The sequence below is a fragment of the Hipposideros armiger genome, unplaced genomic scaffold (genome assembly GCF_001890085.2).
Source record: "Hipposideros armiger isolate ML-2016 unplaced genomic scaffold, ASM189008v1 scaffold_1170, whole genome shotgun sequence".
NCBI lineage: Eukaryota > Metazoa > Chordata > Mammalia > Chiroptera > Hipposideridae > Hipposideros > Hipposideros armiger.
Genome location: NW_017732520.1, coordinates 212,177 through 229,058, shown reverse-complemented (window position 1 = coordinate 229,058; position 16,882 = coordinate 212,177). Strand labels below are relative to the sequence as shown.

Sequence of the window (16,882 nt, the reverse complement as noted above, 5' to 3'; positions counted from 1 at the left end):
CAAACACATTAAGAAAAGAAAAGCAAGGATTATCACAAAAACCAGGGAAAGGAGAGTGGTGCAATCTGGAAGAGGCACAGGGGGGCTTTTGGGGTGTTGGGTGTATTCTTCTTTGTGTGCCTGGGGTGGTGGGAGCTATACGAATTCTGCTTTATAACTGTTCTAAACTGTGTACGTGTTTACTTACATGTTTGGGTATATACATATAAAGATTATACATGTGAGTGTATGTATTTCTCGTTCTGTAGAAAATATTGACAAATTTTGACTATAATAATAATACCTGAGCAGAAGTGGGTCTTTCTTGAGGATTTTCTTTCAAACACCTTTTAATTAACTTCTCAACCATAGGCCATGGGGCGCAACCATATTCTTTAACTGGATCTAAAAACATTCAAAAACACATGCTACAACATTAGACAAATCAGCACAATTATTTTATTTCCTCTCAATGGATATGAAAGGTCCAGACGTTGCAAAGGAAAACACTGATCTCTATAATCCTATATTTACTATAAATCCACTTATCACAATAGCCAGTTTTGTTCGCATTGTCACTACTAGAAACAAAGATTTCTTCAATTTTTTATTGTATAAAAAAGACATTAATATCCATTGAATAAAATAGTACATTTTTATTCCATACTTGCATTTCCAGTAGTCTTTGAAAACACTTTTGTTCATATAATAGCTAGACTTTTATAGAAGTACCTTTTATTTTCATACTCAAGTAGGCAAGCTTTTAATCCTCATATCCCCACAGCAGGCTTGTACAGGTTTGTTTTTTGTAAGAGGTATGCTATTCTTCTGGTTGGGGTAAAATAGAGGCCTGTTAACTCTCCCTGGAAAGCTAACTGGTAAACTAACAGAGATGGCCAGATTGTGTCTAAAGTTTATCCAAATGATAATAAATTTCCTTTTGCTGGGAATCTTTAAAGCCCCTCCCCTCAAAGGAGATGGTTAAAGCTATATCTCTAAAGCTACAATATATGGCACATTATGTACACTCCAAAATATCTCTTAAATGGAAGAGAAAACAAAGTGTGAGAAACAGCTAAATACATTTAAAAGAGTACTTTATCGTGGGAACTGATGTAATGGTCAGGAACGAATGACAGAGTCCTCGAATTTCTTAAAAGCATGAGACAACCATTCAAAATAAGATTTGATCTCATTTACTAATTCTTATTAATATTTACTACTAAAAATTATTATTATAAATAATTCCAGCTTCCATTTGTGCATATAAATTACTTTACTCTAAGAAAACGAAAACACACCAGGCAAATGGGCACATACTAACTCTGAGAACAAAAGTCGCTAAACCTGGAGTTTTAACAGCAATTTCTCTTTCTGAGCATTCTCCTAAATATACACCAAACACACTAATATTAATTTAGGATTTTTTTAAGCCTAAAACTGCTACCTTACACATGAGATCTTTTTATTAATATGTCACAAGATTTAAGAATATTCATTTGCTAAACAAAAAATTATCACCTGAGAAATGAATTAAGTATGTTACTACAATTAAATAACTTGAAAATGAAGCTGCTGGTATATTTTTAAAATCTTCGTTGTAGATAAAACTTACCAGGTAATTTCCCTTGTATTGCCAGTTCATCAAACTCATTTGGAAACTTCAACCCCTCTGCTATTCTACCTCCAGTTGTCAAAATGTCATAGAGTAGTAAACCAAATGAATAAACATCAGCCTGTTGGTTATAAATAACATTTCCTCTAGCAACTTCAGGAGCGCGAAACCCTGAAATTAAACAAATATGTTCATAAATATGCCCAAACCAGACCTCATACACCCAAGGAGGAATATATTAGGCATACGTGCTGATGAAGAGTCAGGAAGATGCGTTCTAAACTAGGCCATGTCATCTCTTTAAGGAGACAACTTGATCAAGCAGTTAATAGCTCTGTCCCAAGACATTTCACCCCAAGGTCGAACTTGAAGAGTAAGGGTAAATAGTCAATCATAAATTATTGAGTAATGTTTCATAATTAAAGAAATAAAACTTAATAGGGAAAAAAAGCCTATATCATGTTTCTCATTCCTAATAATAACTATTTCTTAGTGCAGTGTTTCAAACAGAGGGGAGGTGAGAAGGGAGATTGCTAGATGCCACTTAAGTCACTTTAACCTGGCTAAAACTCCAATGCCCTCATTATTTCGAGAAGTTGGGACTCTGCTCCTTCTACCCAACAGAAAAATAAAACTAATTAAAGCCCTCTTTCTCAGGTATTAGTACATGCCTGAAATTCTTTTAAAGGGAACTAAACCTTTCATTCCACAATAGAGATAAATTGCTTTTAAATTCTTCAGAAAAAAAAGTAATTTCAATACCATTCATAAAAAAAAAAATCTGAAGAATCCCAATCATACAAGGAAATGGATTAAATAATGTATACCATACAGTAACTTGAAAATTATTTTAAGATGACCTGCTATATTATAAATGTAAAGAAAATGTAAGGTATCATTCCAAATAGACAGAAAATTTATCAAATATGTAATAAAAATCAACTGAATTAATTTTGTTAGCTGTGATAATGGCACTGTGATTATGTGAACAAATAGCCTTATTCTAAGGAAATACATGCTAGTAAGTTCAGGGCTGACATAGTGTGATATCTGCAACTTAATTTCAAAGACATATTCACATACAAAAGAGCGAGAGAGAGAACAGTGTGGTATAAGTTAATAATCAGTGAATCCATGTGAAGGGCACATGGGTATATATTGTCCTATTCTTTCAACTTTTCTGTAGGTTTTAACGTTTTCAAAATAAAAAGTTGATGAGAATGTGCACAATTAAAGACAACAAAGACATACATCCAAATGTAATAATGATTATTTCCATGTGCTGAAATGATGGTAGCTTTCATTTTATTTTAATACATCCAACTTCTCTACAATAAACATATATGATTGTTATAGTAGTTTAAATATACAGCCAGGAAAACAAAACAAAGTGTGAATTCGTGGCCTTCAAGGAGTAAGTGACTGAATTTGGGAACAATTCTATTTGACAGAGAGCTTCCCAGCAAAAGATGAAGCTCAGCGGTCCTTCATCAGGCTGGAAGGTCATGAAGAGTCAAAGGATGGACGTGTCAAAGATGATCATGATAGACGCTACTGCACTCACTGATAAGATTCTCTAGCTAACATTGGCCCCATTTGTTCATTCTCTTTCTCTTTCTGCACATACACCAAACGCACACTCACTGCTATGATTTTCCCACATTGGTGTCTTTCTCCCTCTGTTTCTGTCTCTCATTCTGTCTCTCTTTTTGTGTGTACGTGCGTGTGTGTGTACAGACATATGTACATACATACATATGCACAGGTACATATTCTATAAAACATGTTATATGCCATATAAACTTATATATATTATATATTTGACATATATTAAATTGCAGATACAATATTTCAGCCCTAAAGACAATAAGCATTTCTTTAGATTATGGCTTATGCCTACATAGCCATAATATCATTCTTGAACCCTAAGCTAAAGAATTGTGTAAGTAATTAACATAGTTCTAAAACAGATCCCTAAGACGTGTATCCTTATCACTGAGGATTTCCCTGGAACAACAACTGCAAGTTCTTGTAAAGTTTTTGCCTTACATTGAACTGTACTTATCACCATAGAAGTAACAGAAAGAATAAACTTTCAAGCTATTCAGTGTATTCACCACCGAATTTAATTGGGAATGAAAATGAACACTTTGAGTATTACCTGCCATTGGGAAAGACTAGCAAGAGGAACATTTCCTGCACCTTTACAAAGGGACAATATTGCTACATAATTGATGACCTAATACTGTGAATGACCTTTGGTGCGATGCATCATACTACCATACTGTATATAAACCCTGTTTAGCATTGATGACCCTCAGAGGCGGAAATGTTAAACGCTAACTGAAATCCTATGTGTACACTGTTGTATTTGGCCGTCCCAATTTACTTAAACATGTGTCACTCTATTTCTAGCTAAGATGGAAAAACAGGGGCTAGACTTTCCATCCTACACAAAACAATGAAATAACCAGACAAAATACATGAAATACTGGACACCAAGAGCACAGGGCAGTGATCCCTGAGAAAGAGCAAACAAACAAGGTGAGTCCCGTGAGGACCCCACAGAGAGGTCCCAGCCAACAGTATGTGAAAGGGGAATGCAACAGAGACCCCTACCTCCCACCACCTGAGCTGAGAGGACAAAGTGGAGTCCCAGAAAGCAAAGGTAGACAGGAATATGCCAGGCATTGTGCTAAATACTTTATATGAATTTCTCATTTAATGTTCTCGACACTCCCCTAGGGTAGATACTATTATTGGGTACTATTGCACAATGAAGGAGAGAAGTTAGGGAATTCCTCCAGCCTCAGCTAGCAAGTGGTAGAGCAAGGATTCAGACCCAGACAGTCTGACTCGACAGCCCATATTTAGTGTATTCCAGAGAGCTGATGGTTCACCAAGACATACCTATCTCAATATCTCCAGAATCCACTACAGTGCCCAGAATGTGCACCACTGAGAAATATTAAGTTCACATCATTGACATTGCTTTCTTCATTTGAATATAAGTCTAAACTCCGTTCATATTTACTTACTCTCAGGGGCTTCTAACGTGTGGACAGATTGAGAGCCCCTGCTCCACACCTACTAACACAGAACTGTAAAGGGATTCAGCCCCAGCAGATACATTTTTTTAAAGCTCTACAAGTTATCTAACAGATAGCCAAACATAGAAAAACATGGAGCTAAATAGACCTCCATCCTCCGTCTATCATTTTGCCCAGACCACAGTTCCTGCAGGCATCTGAATAAGACAAGATCACTTTATACCTTAGTGCCTTTTGACTGAAATGTCTCCTCCTGCTCTTTTTTCTTTTTTCTTTTTTTCTCAAGACCCCAGCTTATTTTTTAAAGATATAATTCCAGAATCACCTCCTCTATGAAGGAAATCCTGATGACTTATAGCTCAGTTAATCACTTGCTCCTTTGTGCTATCACTGTACTTGAACTAGATCTCCTATTGAAATCGACACAATGCTTTATGATTATTTGCTTACAGCCTTATTTCTCTTGGCAGAATGCATGCTGGTGGAGGGTAAGGTTTACATTTATTCACACACATTTCCCAAATTCACCACTAGAGCAATTGCTAACATATTTGGAGCAACTGCAATATACCGAGCCCTGTTTTATGCTGTTTATGTAGATTGTCTCATTTTACCCTTTCAATAACCCTTTGAGACACGCATTGCTTTCCTCATCACCATCTACAGAAATAAAAACTGAGCCCCAAAAAGTGAATCTTGATGATACTACAGAGCTATTAAGTAGTATCACCAGTATGGCATTTGGTCAACATTCAATAAATTAATGCCAAATGCAGTAAATAAAAAATAAGGAAAATTTTCCCTTGGAGAATTAGCATAACAATTAGTGTTGAGATAATTGGGAAAATATATTCCATTGTCTACAAACTATTTTCAGAAATAATTTTTCAGATGAGCCTGCATTGTAACAAATGCAATGAGTCTACAAAAAAAAATCCATAGGTCAAAAATACAAGAAACTTATGAAATAGGGCTGCTTATATTATCACATAGTACAAAGAAACATATATTTTCTTTCTTTTTTACTTTCAGAGAAGTGTGAATACAGCATGTTCCATAATCTCTCTCAGATGATAGTATAAAACCCGAGTGTCTTTTATTTATCCAAAGACTGTTGTATTTCTATGGATGTTGGCCGAGTGGAAGCCATCAGTCAGCATCCATCTGTCAATAGTGCAACTGTCATAAGACCCAGAATTAACTGTCACTCCCAACAGGATATAATACATCCATTTGTCTGAGTGTAAGTTAAAGCTCTCTGAGTCATTTCAAGTTAAAAGTATCCATCCAAGGTTGCCTTTCAAAATGTAGACAGATGCTGCACTGTGGTTCTTGCCAATAACTGAACTGTTTCTACCTTTGCATTCCAGCTATGAGGGTACCTGGCCAGGGGCTCTGCTCTCAGGCTGCTTGGATTTGCATCTTGTATGACCCTATAGATAGATTCAATGGTCCCTAACCTCTAGTTTCCTTGTATGTAGACCATGAATAGTAACAGGGCCTATGCCAGAGGGTCATAAGGATTAAATGAGATAATCAACCCATGCAAAGGGTTAATCATGAAGTAGGCACACTGTTCATGGCACAGAGAGGTTTTCTCCCATTACCATCTTCTCTAAGACAAGAATAATGCACCCACACTCACATGCACCCCCAGTCACAAGGATATACTGTGTGAAAGCGCCACAGTAGGGACTAGTAAAAACATACACAAAAGTTTAACAAATAGATAGTCTTGTGTTTCTGTAGACATTTCTAAGTTAAAAGTTATAATATTAACAGGAAGACCCATTAGAAGAAAAAGACAAGGGGAAAATTAAGATCATATGAGGGAGAGTGATTTTCTTCTAAACATAATTGCTTTGGGGAAGGAAAAGTTTGGTGATGGTGGTAGCAGTGGTAACAATTACTGTTAGTTAAAATTTGAGGCTGAGTTTAGGGTGGGATGATTAGAAGTGCTCTAACAATAAATACGGTAATGATGGAGAAGTTCCAATGCAATTACAATGTACTAAGCAGCCTGGGGAAGAGAGGGCAGAACAGAAAGGATCAGGCTCTGGGTTTTTCTGTCGTGATCTTTCTCCTTATGTATGTTACCACACATTGATACAGCAGATTCAAAGGGATCAGGAACAGGTATGTGGCTTGGTATGAAGAATGAGTTGGCTATATGGAACTTTAGACAGGGCTAGACCCAAACCAGCAAGTCAGGTACTCAACATGAAGGGCCATGAGTTTGAACAGAACTGAACAGAGCTGGCTGCTTGCTGGCCCAGCTCACTGAGGGAGGTGGAAGGCTCCAGTCCCAGAGCACAATCAACAGGGACCAGAGAGATCTGTTATCCAAGTAGGTGGACAAGATTTCAACAGCAGGATTTTCACTCCATGAACAGAGTGACTGGATGGGGGGATGGAGGAGAGACAAATGGCAGACCTCAGCTGAGTGGCCTGGCCCGCTTTCAAGACACACGACAGCAAGGAGCAGGTCTTCCGGGAGAAGACCTGTCTTGTGCCTACATTTTCTAGGTGGGAGTACATGAGGCCTGTGGAATTCTATCCTGAAGATCAGTCTTCCAAACCTGTATTTGACAATAGTTGCTGTTCATGGCTCTGTCATTTTGGTTTGTTCATTTTGTTTTGTTTTTTTTAATAACTAAGATTAAATATTTAAACCTCTTTAAGGACATGCTAGCATTACGTGTGATCTAAGAGAGACACTATAGGATTTAAAGCCAAATAGCTCTGGAGTCAATTCCCATTTGGCTGGAGCTCTTACCTTGGTCACGTACTGTAGGACTTTGTGCAAGTTACATAATCTCTCTGAGCGTCAGCTTCCACGTTTTACAGATGAGAAGACAAAAGCTAACTTTCATCCCTTGCATGCGGATAATATACCATGTGTCTAATGTACGTGGCACTTAAACTGGTATCTCTAGGTACTCAAGAGATGCTAATCATTTTATTATTATGGAAAAACCCAGAGACACGCACAGCCAGAATATATACTTCGAAGTGTTTATGAGAAGGCACACTCTACTTCCAACGTATAGCTATGTAAAACAAAAGAGAGGATATGTATTTGGAGAAAAAAATAAAACCAGGCATTAGAAGCTGGGACCCTCTGCTTATGTAAGTACATAAGAGCGGGGGTGGGGGTGGGGGTGGGGACAGGGAGTAGGAAACAAATGAAGATATTTTGCCTAGTCAGATTTCCCCTAGGGTATTTTCTTCTGTCTTTTAATTGACCTGCAATCATCAAGATTATGTCAAGCCACCTGTAACTATATTTACAAATAACTCTATAAAACTTCTCTAAAGATAGGGCTGTCCTCCTCCAAAAGTTATCAATCCCTTAATTTTCTGTTTCCACTCGAACTGAAATCTGAAAGACAAGATGTCTGCACAGATCACTTGCCCTTTCACAGCTTCTTACTAATCAGAGCCTGAGACGCTGATAAACGTGAGACTAGAAGAAGGGGGACAGGTGCTGGGAAAGTGAGGGAGAGTTCCATGGGGTTGAGAGTGATGTGGAAAGAACATGCCTGAACATAAGACCATGAAAACATCAGAGCACAGGAAATGGATTTCACTGTAGAAAGTCATCCATAGAGAAGCAATAGGATTTTTAGAACAGGCATGACATAAAAAGGTTGGGGATGACGCTAAAAGCAACATTAAAATAAATCTAAGGCAAGAAGATGATGCCTGTGATTTCTAGAGACTATAGGTAAGATGCAATTCAGAATGGGTATGTTTCACTTTACGTAGTAACCATGATTCATCTCGCTATCCAGGTCTAAATAGAGAAGCTACACTATTTTTAACTATTGAACTATTAACTTATAAATTATGAAGAAAGAAAACTGAAGTTCAGTCTTTAAAGTTTTCACTTCCTGTACTAACCGATAAAAAAGAAGAAAGTGCAACCAACTCCAGGCCCAAAGCCCCATCTGAAACTCTTGGAACCAGAATTATTGAGGAATTTATACTATTTCACATTTAATAAAGTTAATAATGATGCATAGAACATAATTACACAAACCCTCAGTAGGTTCAGGGCCGGCATCCTGCACTCAATCAAACATGTTTATATTTGGGCCATGAAACGTACACATATTCACACTGAGAGTGAGAAATAAATATCTTCATAAGCATCAAGTCAGTTTGGGTCCAATTTTGCAACCCAGTCAGTTATAAAACAAACAAACGAACAAAACCTTTGGATTTTCAAAGTTCTTGGGTTTCAGAGTTATGAAAAAGGTTTTGTGAACCTGGATTTGGTTTGCCTCATTTTTAGATAAATATCAGTGTCAACAGTACCTAGATTAAAACTGTTGCTGTTTCTTTTTACCATCTCTGGAGGACGTAAATGTTTTCAAAATCCAACTTTTAAAAATACAACTTGAAAACAAACATTCTTTTTTTTAAATTGTTTTTTCCCATTAAAAATCATATCTGTTGATTTTGTTTTATTTTATTTTGCCCTACAGAATACAAAGATCAAAATCACACTGTGCTAGCCAGCAGCCGCAGTGAGCGGCCATCCAGAAGCCGGCGACTGATCTGCCTCGCCAGAGAAGAGCGCAATGATGGTGCCAACTTGGGCCAGNCAACTAGATTGAAGAACAAAACGACAGCAACTTGTCTGTTCCCCTTCCCCCAATTCCCCAGCACTGTTTCCATCCCCCCAATTCCCCAATAAAAAAAATTTAAAAAAATCTTTAAAAAAAAAAATCACACTGTGCTAGTCACAATTAGTCACACAATAAGTATCCTTTCACAATGTGACAGGCTACAGTGTTGTCCTGATTCTCTTGAACTCACCACTCAAGACACCGGTTACCCATCTTGAAGGGGGAATTATCAGGTTAACCTGCTCACCTACCTGGTGTGCCTTCTGACGTTTTTATCCCCATTTTACAGCAGTACTGAGCAATCCCGTAGTCAGCAATCTTTGCAATGATGGCAGCATTAGGATACAGGGTGAAAAGCAGCACGTTGTGGGGCTTCAAGTCACGGTATATAATCATGGCCGAGTGAAGGTATCTGCCAGAAAATGCACAATCTTACTAAAATGTGATTACATTATTACTATAAGTTTAGTCATGCTTTTATTAAATATGTATACCCACTCTACAAAATATTAAAAACTCTTTGCTAAGTTTGACTCTCAAAGTTAAGAGATATTATAAAAGGAAATCAAAATATACAAAGCAAGCTATGATTTTAAGAAGAATAAAAACAAAATCAAAACAGGTCAGTCTTGATAAGTGAATGATTTGAACGTAAGGCACAACCACCTCAAAGTACCAATTTTTGGAGGCTTTTCTTTTGTATACCTTAATAATTACTTAAAAGGAATTCTGAATTCCCTCAATGATCATATGAATATTTTAATTAGTTTAAGATATAAATATGTTAAATAAGAGTTGATAGGATTCTGTTGTAACTCTCATTTAATATTTTTTTATTTTCTTTAAACCATATAGAAGTTTATCTCAGCTTATTAAACTCTATTCTATTTCTCTTTTAATATTTATTTTTCTGACTAAAATGCTTCCTAATCTTTTGGAAAATATATATATTTTTTACTTTTTCATTAATAACAAATCAAAATAAAAGACTTTCCTAGCTATCAATACTGTTCCCTTTTGAAGATGTAATTTACTTTAAATACAATTCTATTATAAACTAAGGCTGACAACGTTTTGAACCGAGCATTGGAATGTGTAAAACATCGTCTTAGGAAAGGTGATGTTGGGTGACATTAAAGTCTTTTCTTTTTGAGACTGATTCGTTCAACTCTATGCAACTAGAGTTGGATACTGACAGTAAAGATTAAAAACTAGTTAATAAAAAAAGCAAAATAAAGTTTTAATCTCAACCAGGTCTTGTCCCTTCTGGAAACATGGCCAGGGAGCTACCACTGTACTCCATCTGATGACTAAAGTAACTCTATCACCGCCTTTCCTTATACATCCACTAATTTCAGATTTCCCCCAACTCTGTCTTCCCTATCCCATGATGTCAAATTTGCTATAGCTTTCCATGTCATCTCACAGGTGTATCTTGATCTACATTGCAAGAACAATTTTTCACAGAATGTACGTAATACAGGTACATTTCAGCCCTTCGTTTGTGGCTTTTGGTTTGTTTTCACATTGTATCAGTAAATATTTACCTCATTACCTGGTACCAATCACTGCTAGGGATTAGGTGGAGCAGAGTAGCAGCAATACCATGAACTTTACATTGCATGATGGCCTAAAGTGTATGCACCATTTAATTGCATCAATTAATGCAGGAGTAGATCCTTTCTCTCCCTGGATATAACTAGGACATCTGACATTAGGCCTATTCATTTTTGGCGTACATATTTTTGGCTGAAAAATAAGATAAATATACTAATGAAGTTGACCTTAACAATAAGTTAAGAAAAATTTACTAAGGGCTTACTGAAAGGCCATTCGTTACTCTTGCCCGGCTGAAGAGAAAGCTGGGAGATTAAGAAGTAAAAAGGTAAAGCCAAGTCATACATAATTGAATAGCATCCAAATGCTTCATAATGCACACCTCTTTCAGAATATTTACAGAAGAAAGACTCTTTCAGAAAACCTCACAAAGGTTAAAAAAAATAGTAGAACTTAATTTTAAATAATGTCAGTGCGAGAAAAAGATTATCTGGGTTAGTTAAAATGTTCAATTATAAAATTTAATCTTAAAAAGCACAGTTTAAATAACTTTTAATAGAATAGCAAAATAGCTTTTAAAATATTAACAAGTGTAAATGTTGCCTTACCGAAAATAATTCAGCCATAGTTTATGTATTATGTGACAGTGGGCATTATCAAATATTTTATTTTGAAAACCTATACAAACAGAGTTAGTCATTCTTTTCTTTTTATTGTTAGTTTCAGGTGTACAGAACAATGCAGTAGTTATCCTTTTCACCCTTCACAAAGTAACAACCCCCCCTCTCCCCACCTATTGCCCCCCCCGATATCATGCTTATCTATTACAATTCTATTGACTCCATTCCCACACTCTACTCCATGTCCCGTGACTATATGTATATATAATTATAGTTGACATGCAATATTATTCAACATCAGCTTCAGCTATACAGTGCAGTGGTCAGGCCTCTATACTGACCATAAAGTGGTCTCCCTAACAAGACATGAGTCCATCTGGCCCCCTAAGAAATATTTACAACATTATTGATTATATTCCCCAGACTGTCTTGTCTATCCTTGAGGCCATATTGTAATTACCAATTTGTATTGTTTCATCCCTTCCCCTTCTTCTTCATCCCCACCCCCTCCGAACTAGCAACGCTCAGTTTTTCCTCTGTGTCTCTGAGACTTTTTCTGTTTACATTTCTCATTTATTCAGTTTTTTAGAATCCACATATAAGTGAGATCATATGGTATTTCTCTTTCTCTGACTGGAGTTAGTCATTCTTTAATCATGACTATCATCAGTGTATCTTGAGTAGCCACAAACAAGAAGGAGAAACAGGTGCTTAAATAAGGTGGCAGAAATGTGGTGCATACAAATACTAGGGAAGCCAGCGGGAGAAATGCACAGAGGTAAAGATAGCACAGCCAACGCTCCCACTAGATCGCAACTGTTCAATCTTGATAAGAATGATATAATCCCTATCTTTCCCTCTTCACCACCTAACACCAAGTTCTACATGGAGTGGGATCAAGAAACATGTTATACAGAGGCCATCTCTTCATGGTGCAGTTAAGCTTCCTTGTGGAGATGGTATGTGAGCCGATATTAGAGGAAAATGAGCTCTCTAGGCAGACAAAGTTGTGGAAAGAGGAACAACACATGCAAAGATAGACATGGATATCAATGAAAAGTCAAGTTCTTCAGCTGAGTTACAGCAGTGGAGTGGAAGGAGGCCACAGAGGCAGGCAGTAGACACACATAAAGATTGTTGATGCTACACTAAGGAATTTGGATGTACTTTGCAGATCACTTGGAGCTATCAGGGAATTTCGGCATAATTAGATTTTTATTTTAGAAGAAATATTCTGATAATTCCCCGAAGGTAATGGACCAAGGCAGCAGTAATGGCATAAAAATATATGAATCAATTAAAAACATAATGTAAGATAGTCAAAAACCTGGTGGACAAATGGAAATTTAGTTTTTGGGGAGGAGGTTAGTTTAGATGTGACCACAGGGATCTTCGTTGGAAGTAGGAAATATAAGAGAAAGAACAAGGGTCAGCTGAATGGCTCAGTTGGTTAAGAGCTCACTCAAGAGTGTGAGCTCTGAGCAACTAGCGGTTCGATACCCGGCCTGAGCTGAGCTGCCAACAGGAGGCAGGATGGCTCAGCTAAAAAAAAAAAAAAAAAAAAAAAAATCCTTGCTTTAAAGAGAAAGAACAGATTGATGGTGGGAAGAAGTAGCAGAGAAAGTAAATTCAATTTTGAATATATTGAAACATATAAACTTATGGGACACATACATACCTTCATAAGTAGTAGAGAATTATGGTAAAGAGCTCAAAGGAGCAGGCTGAATTAAAGATGCAAGCTAATAATGGAAGACAAGACTATGGAAGAGAGAATATGTAATGTGAAGTAAGTCCTTGTGTGTCACTCTAACCAGCTCCATCATTTAATGGACCCCAAAGGAGTGTGATTTGATTGTGTCTTTCTATTACTGTAGTTATAGATCTATGCTAAAATCCATTTGGGAAGACAAACCTTAATGCTAATTTTTACTTAGTGCTGGTGGAAGATTGCTAGCTACTGAAATCAACTACCCTCTTGGGCACAAAATCCAGAAAGCTGTCTTGGCATTATGCTTAGAACCAATCAGGCAAATTATGGGAAAATATACTGAGATTTTATTTACTTCATCAGAAACGGCTGGATTTATTTTTTTAAAGTAAGGTCTCAGAGAACCAGAATAGGTTATTTTAGAGATGTGGTCTTTCAAACTAAGGTGAATTTAAAAAGTACCAATTTGATGTTCTATAAATGAGCACTTTGGGGATTATGTGGAAGAATGAGGGAAAATCTAGGATGTGTAGTTAGTTTAATTAAGGAAAGTCACTGAGACAGCTCTGAAATACAGGAGACATAGCTGTGCTTTTTCTAGATTAATTTAACACAAGGTTCCCCCTGGTGTTCAAAGGTAGATATTTCAACCCAAACCCAAACTTTGTATTACATTTAATAACCTGTATGTTTTCCAGAGGTTTCTGGACTCTTTCATGAAGGGAAATAATATACTTATTTTATGTACTTATTATATTCTCTATACATTATTAAGAGTTATAGCCTCTGGGTTTGGTTTTGTTTGTGAGCAGTGTTTGTTTGTTTTCCTCACAGTCTATTCCATTTATAATACATTTCTGGATACTGCCCAAAAAGAATAGACACGGTATTTGAGAAGAGAAGGAAATTTGCATCTACTGTGTGGCTACTATGGCCAGGCGCTATTTTCCTCCATGTCCCTGTCTCCTTCTCTCCCTAATACCAACATATATTTCCTGAAGGCCCACTGTTCTAGGTGCTGGGATGCAGCGGTGAATGTAATGAAATGTCCCTACTATTGTGACACTTAGATTCTAGTGACAAAGACAGACCCTAAACACAAATTCTTTACATAAAAACCTAAAGAATAGCAGTCAGCAGTAAGGACCAGAGGTACTCGGGAGACATGAGGTCATCAGGGACATCCTGTCTGAGAAGAGAACTGAATGAAATGAGAAGAGAGCCAAGAGGAAACCTGTGGTCAGATGTTCCTGGCAGAGAGAATAGCTGGTGTATAAGACCTCTGGCATATTCACAAAACCTGGCTGAGCACAGCGACCAGAAAGTGAGGCTGGAGAGGGCTGAAAAGAGGAGCTAGACTTAACCCAACCGCCATGGTAGAAAAATCACTCGGGGTGCTGTGTGAAGAGCAGACTATATGGGATAAAGGTGAAAGCTGGGAGGCCAGTTAGGCGGGGAGAGATGACAGCTGCTTGGACTCTGGTGGTAGGGAGAGGAGAGGTAAGAAGCAGCTGCATTAAGACATACGGGACAGCAGAGCTGAAAATATTTGCTGAAGGATTAGATGTAGAATGTGAGAAAAAAGGAAAGAATGAAGGGCGAGTCTACGATGAAACAACAGGGTGACTGGAGATGGGGCGCAGTGGAGGGGAGGGAAACCAAGAGTTTACTTTGGGATGTCTTCAGTTATTACAAAAGTCCTCAAAACATTTCCCATTAAGTATTAGTCACTGCTTATAGACTATTAAATATAGAGAGAGAATCAGAGATAGAACATCCCGGTCACTAAGCATGTGGAGCAGATGAATCCCAGTCCTTAGTCTCCAAAGACTACGGCGCTTCCAGTCTGCAGTGCTGCCTCTCCAGGGCTTGGTATAGCTCCCGTCCAGCTGCAGGGGTGGGCATGCCTCTGGAACACACTAGGGTCCTAGAGAACAACCCAACGCAAATCACTCTATTCCCTTTCAGAAATAAGACTCACCTTTCCTCATTAGAATTAGCCATGATAATTGACACTTTTCCTGGTACTTTGAAGCCTAACATTTACATTTTTAGAGGAAGCAAGTTAAATACAGTTAAAATCATGGGCTCTGGAGCCAGACTCCTGGGTTCAAGCTCTACTACTACAAGCTATGAGGTCCCACATGGTCTTCCTACTCTTGTCTTATCAAAGTTTCAAGTTTAATCAGAGAAATGGTAGTTTTTCACCCAAGTTGTCTATGAAACATTACTAGGGCACAATGTTATTGGCCACTGCTATTCACAGAGCCATGAGAGTAAGTCTGGGCTAATCCTTGTCATACATTGAATAGGAAGCCATGCAACCTAATTAGCTACCTCAAACCATCAGCCACATGTAGAGCGATCCTGTGCTGCAGGGTCCTCGTGAGACTGGCTTTGTCCTGCTGAAGGAGGCGATCCAGGGAGCCCTTGGAGGCCAGCTCCATCACCAACATTCGAGGACGAATCCCAGCCGCCAGCAGAGATATTAAGCTGGGGTGGTGCAGGTGGCAAAGCACCACCAGCTCCTGCAAAAGTAAAACATCACGTAAGGGTAACACAACATCAGCTCTGACCCAGTATCTCCTTCCTTAAGTGCATCGACACTTTGGGCATGGTTTTCTCTGGGTGATTACATTAGAGCAAACTTTCCGTTTCTTCTTTGAGTTTTTTTTATATTTCCTACATATTCAGGGATAAACAGCTGGTTTTGAAGCTCTATTTTGAATTACAATTTTAAATTCTAGTTTTCCTTTTCCTCTGCTTTTATCAGAACATTTAATGCAGGGATAGTACACACACGTGCTTACACTTAACAGGCCATGTGAATCTTAGCTGTTAAATTCTAATTAGCCACAGAATCCTTCTTAGCCCAGGATTCCGAGCAGCCATTATGAATCAACTACAACTGCCATATGGGGTATAACCTGCATATCATCTCTGGTTCAATAACTAGAAAAGTTTACTGAGGGACATGTCTAAGGCGAGAGAAATATATGGCATCACCCTCTCCTGAAAATTCTCTAATGCCTTCTCTTACTCTTAGATTAAAATCCCCTACATTTATACAGCCTTCATGGCCTGACCTCTCACACCAAAACTCCTTTCTCTCTCCTTTGCATTCACCACCTCTCCACCAGAATGGCGTTCATTCAAGCCCTGGTACACGCCTCGCTCCATCCTGCCAGCCACTGGGTCTCTGCCCTTGATGATCCTGCTTCCTGGAAATCTCTTCGCCCTTCAGAGATGAAGGCTTCTTGCGATTCAGATCTTAGCACATATATATGCGCCTTGGGCCACCCTTCCTAAAGCAATCCCCAGCTATAATCCCTCCAATCCAAGAAGTCAGAGGTACCACGTCAGCTTGAACAAGGAGCTCTCCATTCTGAAACAATCCATTCTCTAGACCACATCGTGTGAGTCTTTACAACCTCCTTTATGATGATGTTTTTTAATTCCATTATACACTTTATTCTGCATATTTTACTTTACTCTGAAATTGTACTGTAGGTGAAATGTATAACTTAGGTGATGTTAAATTGATTCATGTTTTAAAAGGTGATTTCTGTAGAAGCTCTGCTTCTTAACAACCAGCTTCAAAGATGGGAAGGATCAGTGCCAACTGCATTTATCAGGTAACTAAAGTGAGGAGAAATCTGCCGGCTGAAGAAGAAAGGCTGAATACCCTCAGAGGGGATTGCCCAAGAACAAAAGCT

The 16,882-nt window shown here is 38.0% G+C and overlaps 1 protein-coding gene across 4 annotated transcripts in view; it reads right to left on the bottom strand.

Moving 5' to 3' along the window:
- The window catches only part of LRRK2 (leucine rich repeat kinase 2), a 127,214-nt gene that overhangs the window by 16,269 nt on the left and 94,063 nt on the right, over positions 1-16,882 (bottom strand). For all 4 annotated transcript variants that reach the window (XM_019632761.1, XM_019632760.1, XM_019632759.1 and 1 more), the window contains 4 exons: positions 15,504-15,694; positions 9,530-9,690; positions 1,595-1,765; positions 284-384 (listed from right to left, as the gene is read on the bottom strand). In XM_019632761.1, the coding sequence (XP_019488306.1) occupies positions 284-384; positions 1,595-1,765; positions 9,530-9,690; positions 15,504-15,694 (624 nt within the window). The remainder of the gene's footprint in view (positions 1-283; positions 385-1,594; positions 1,766-9,529; positions 9,691-15,503; positions 15,695-16,882) is intronic.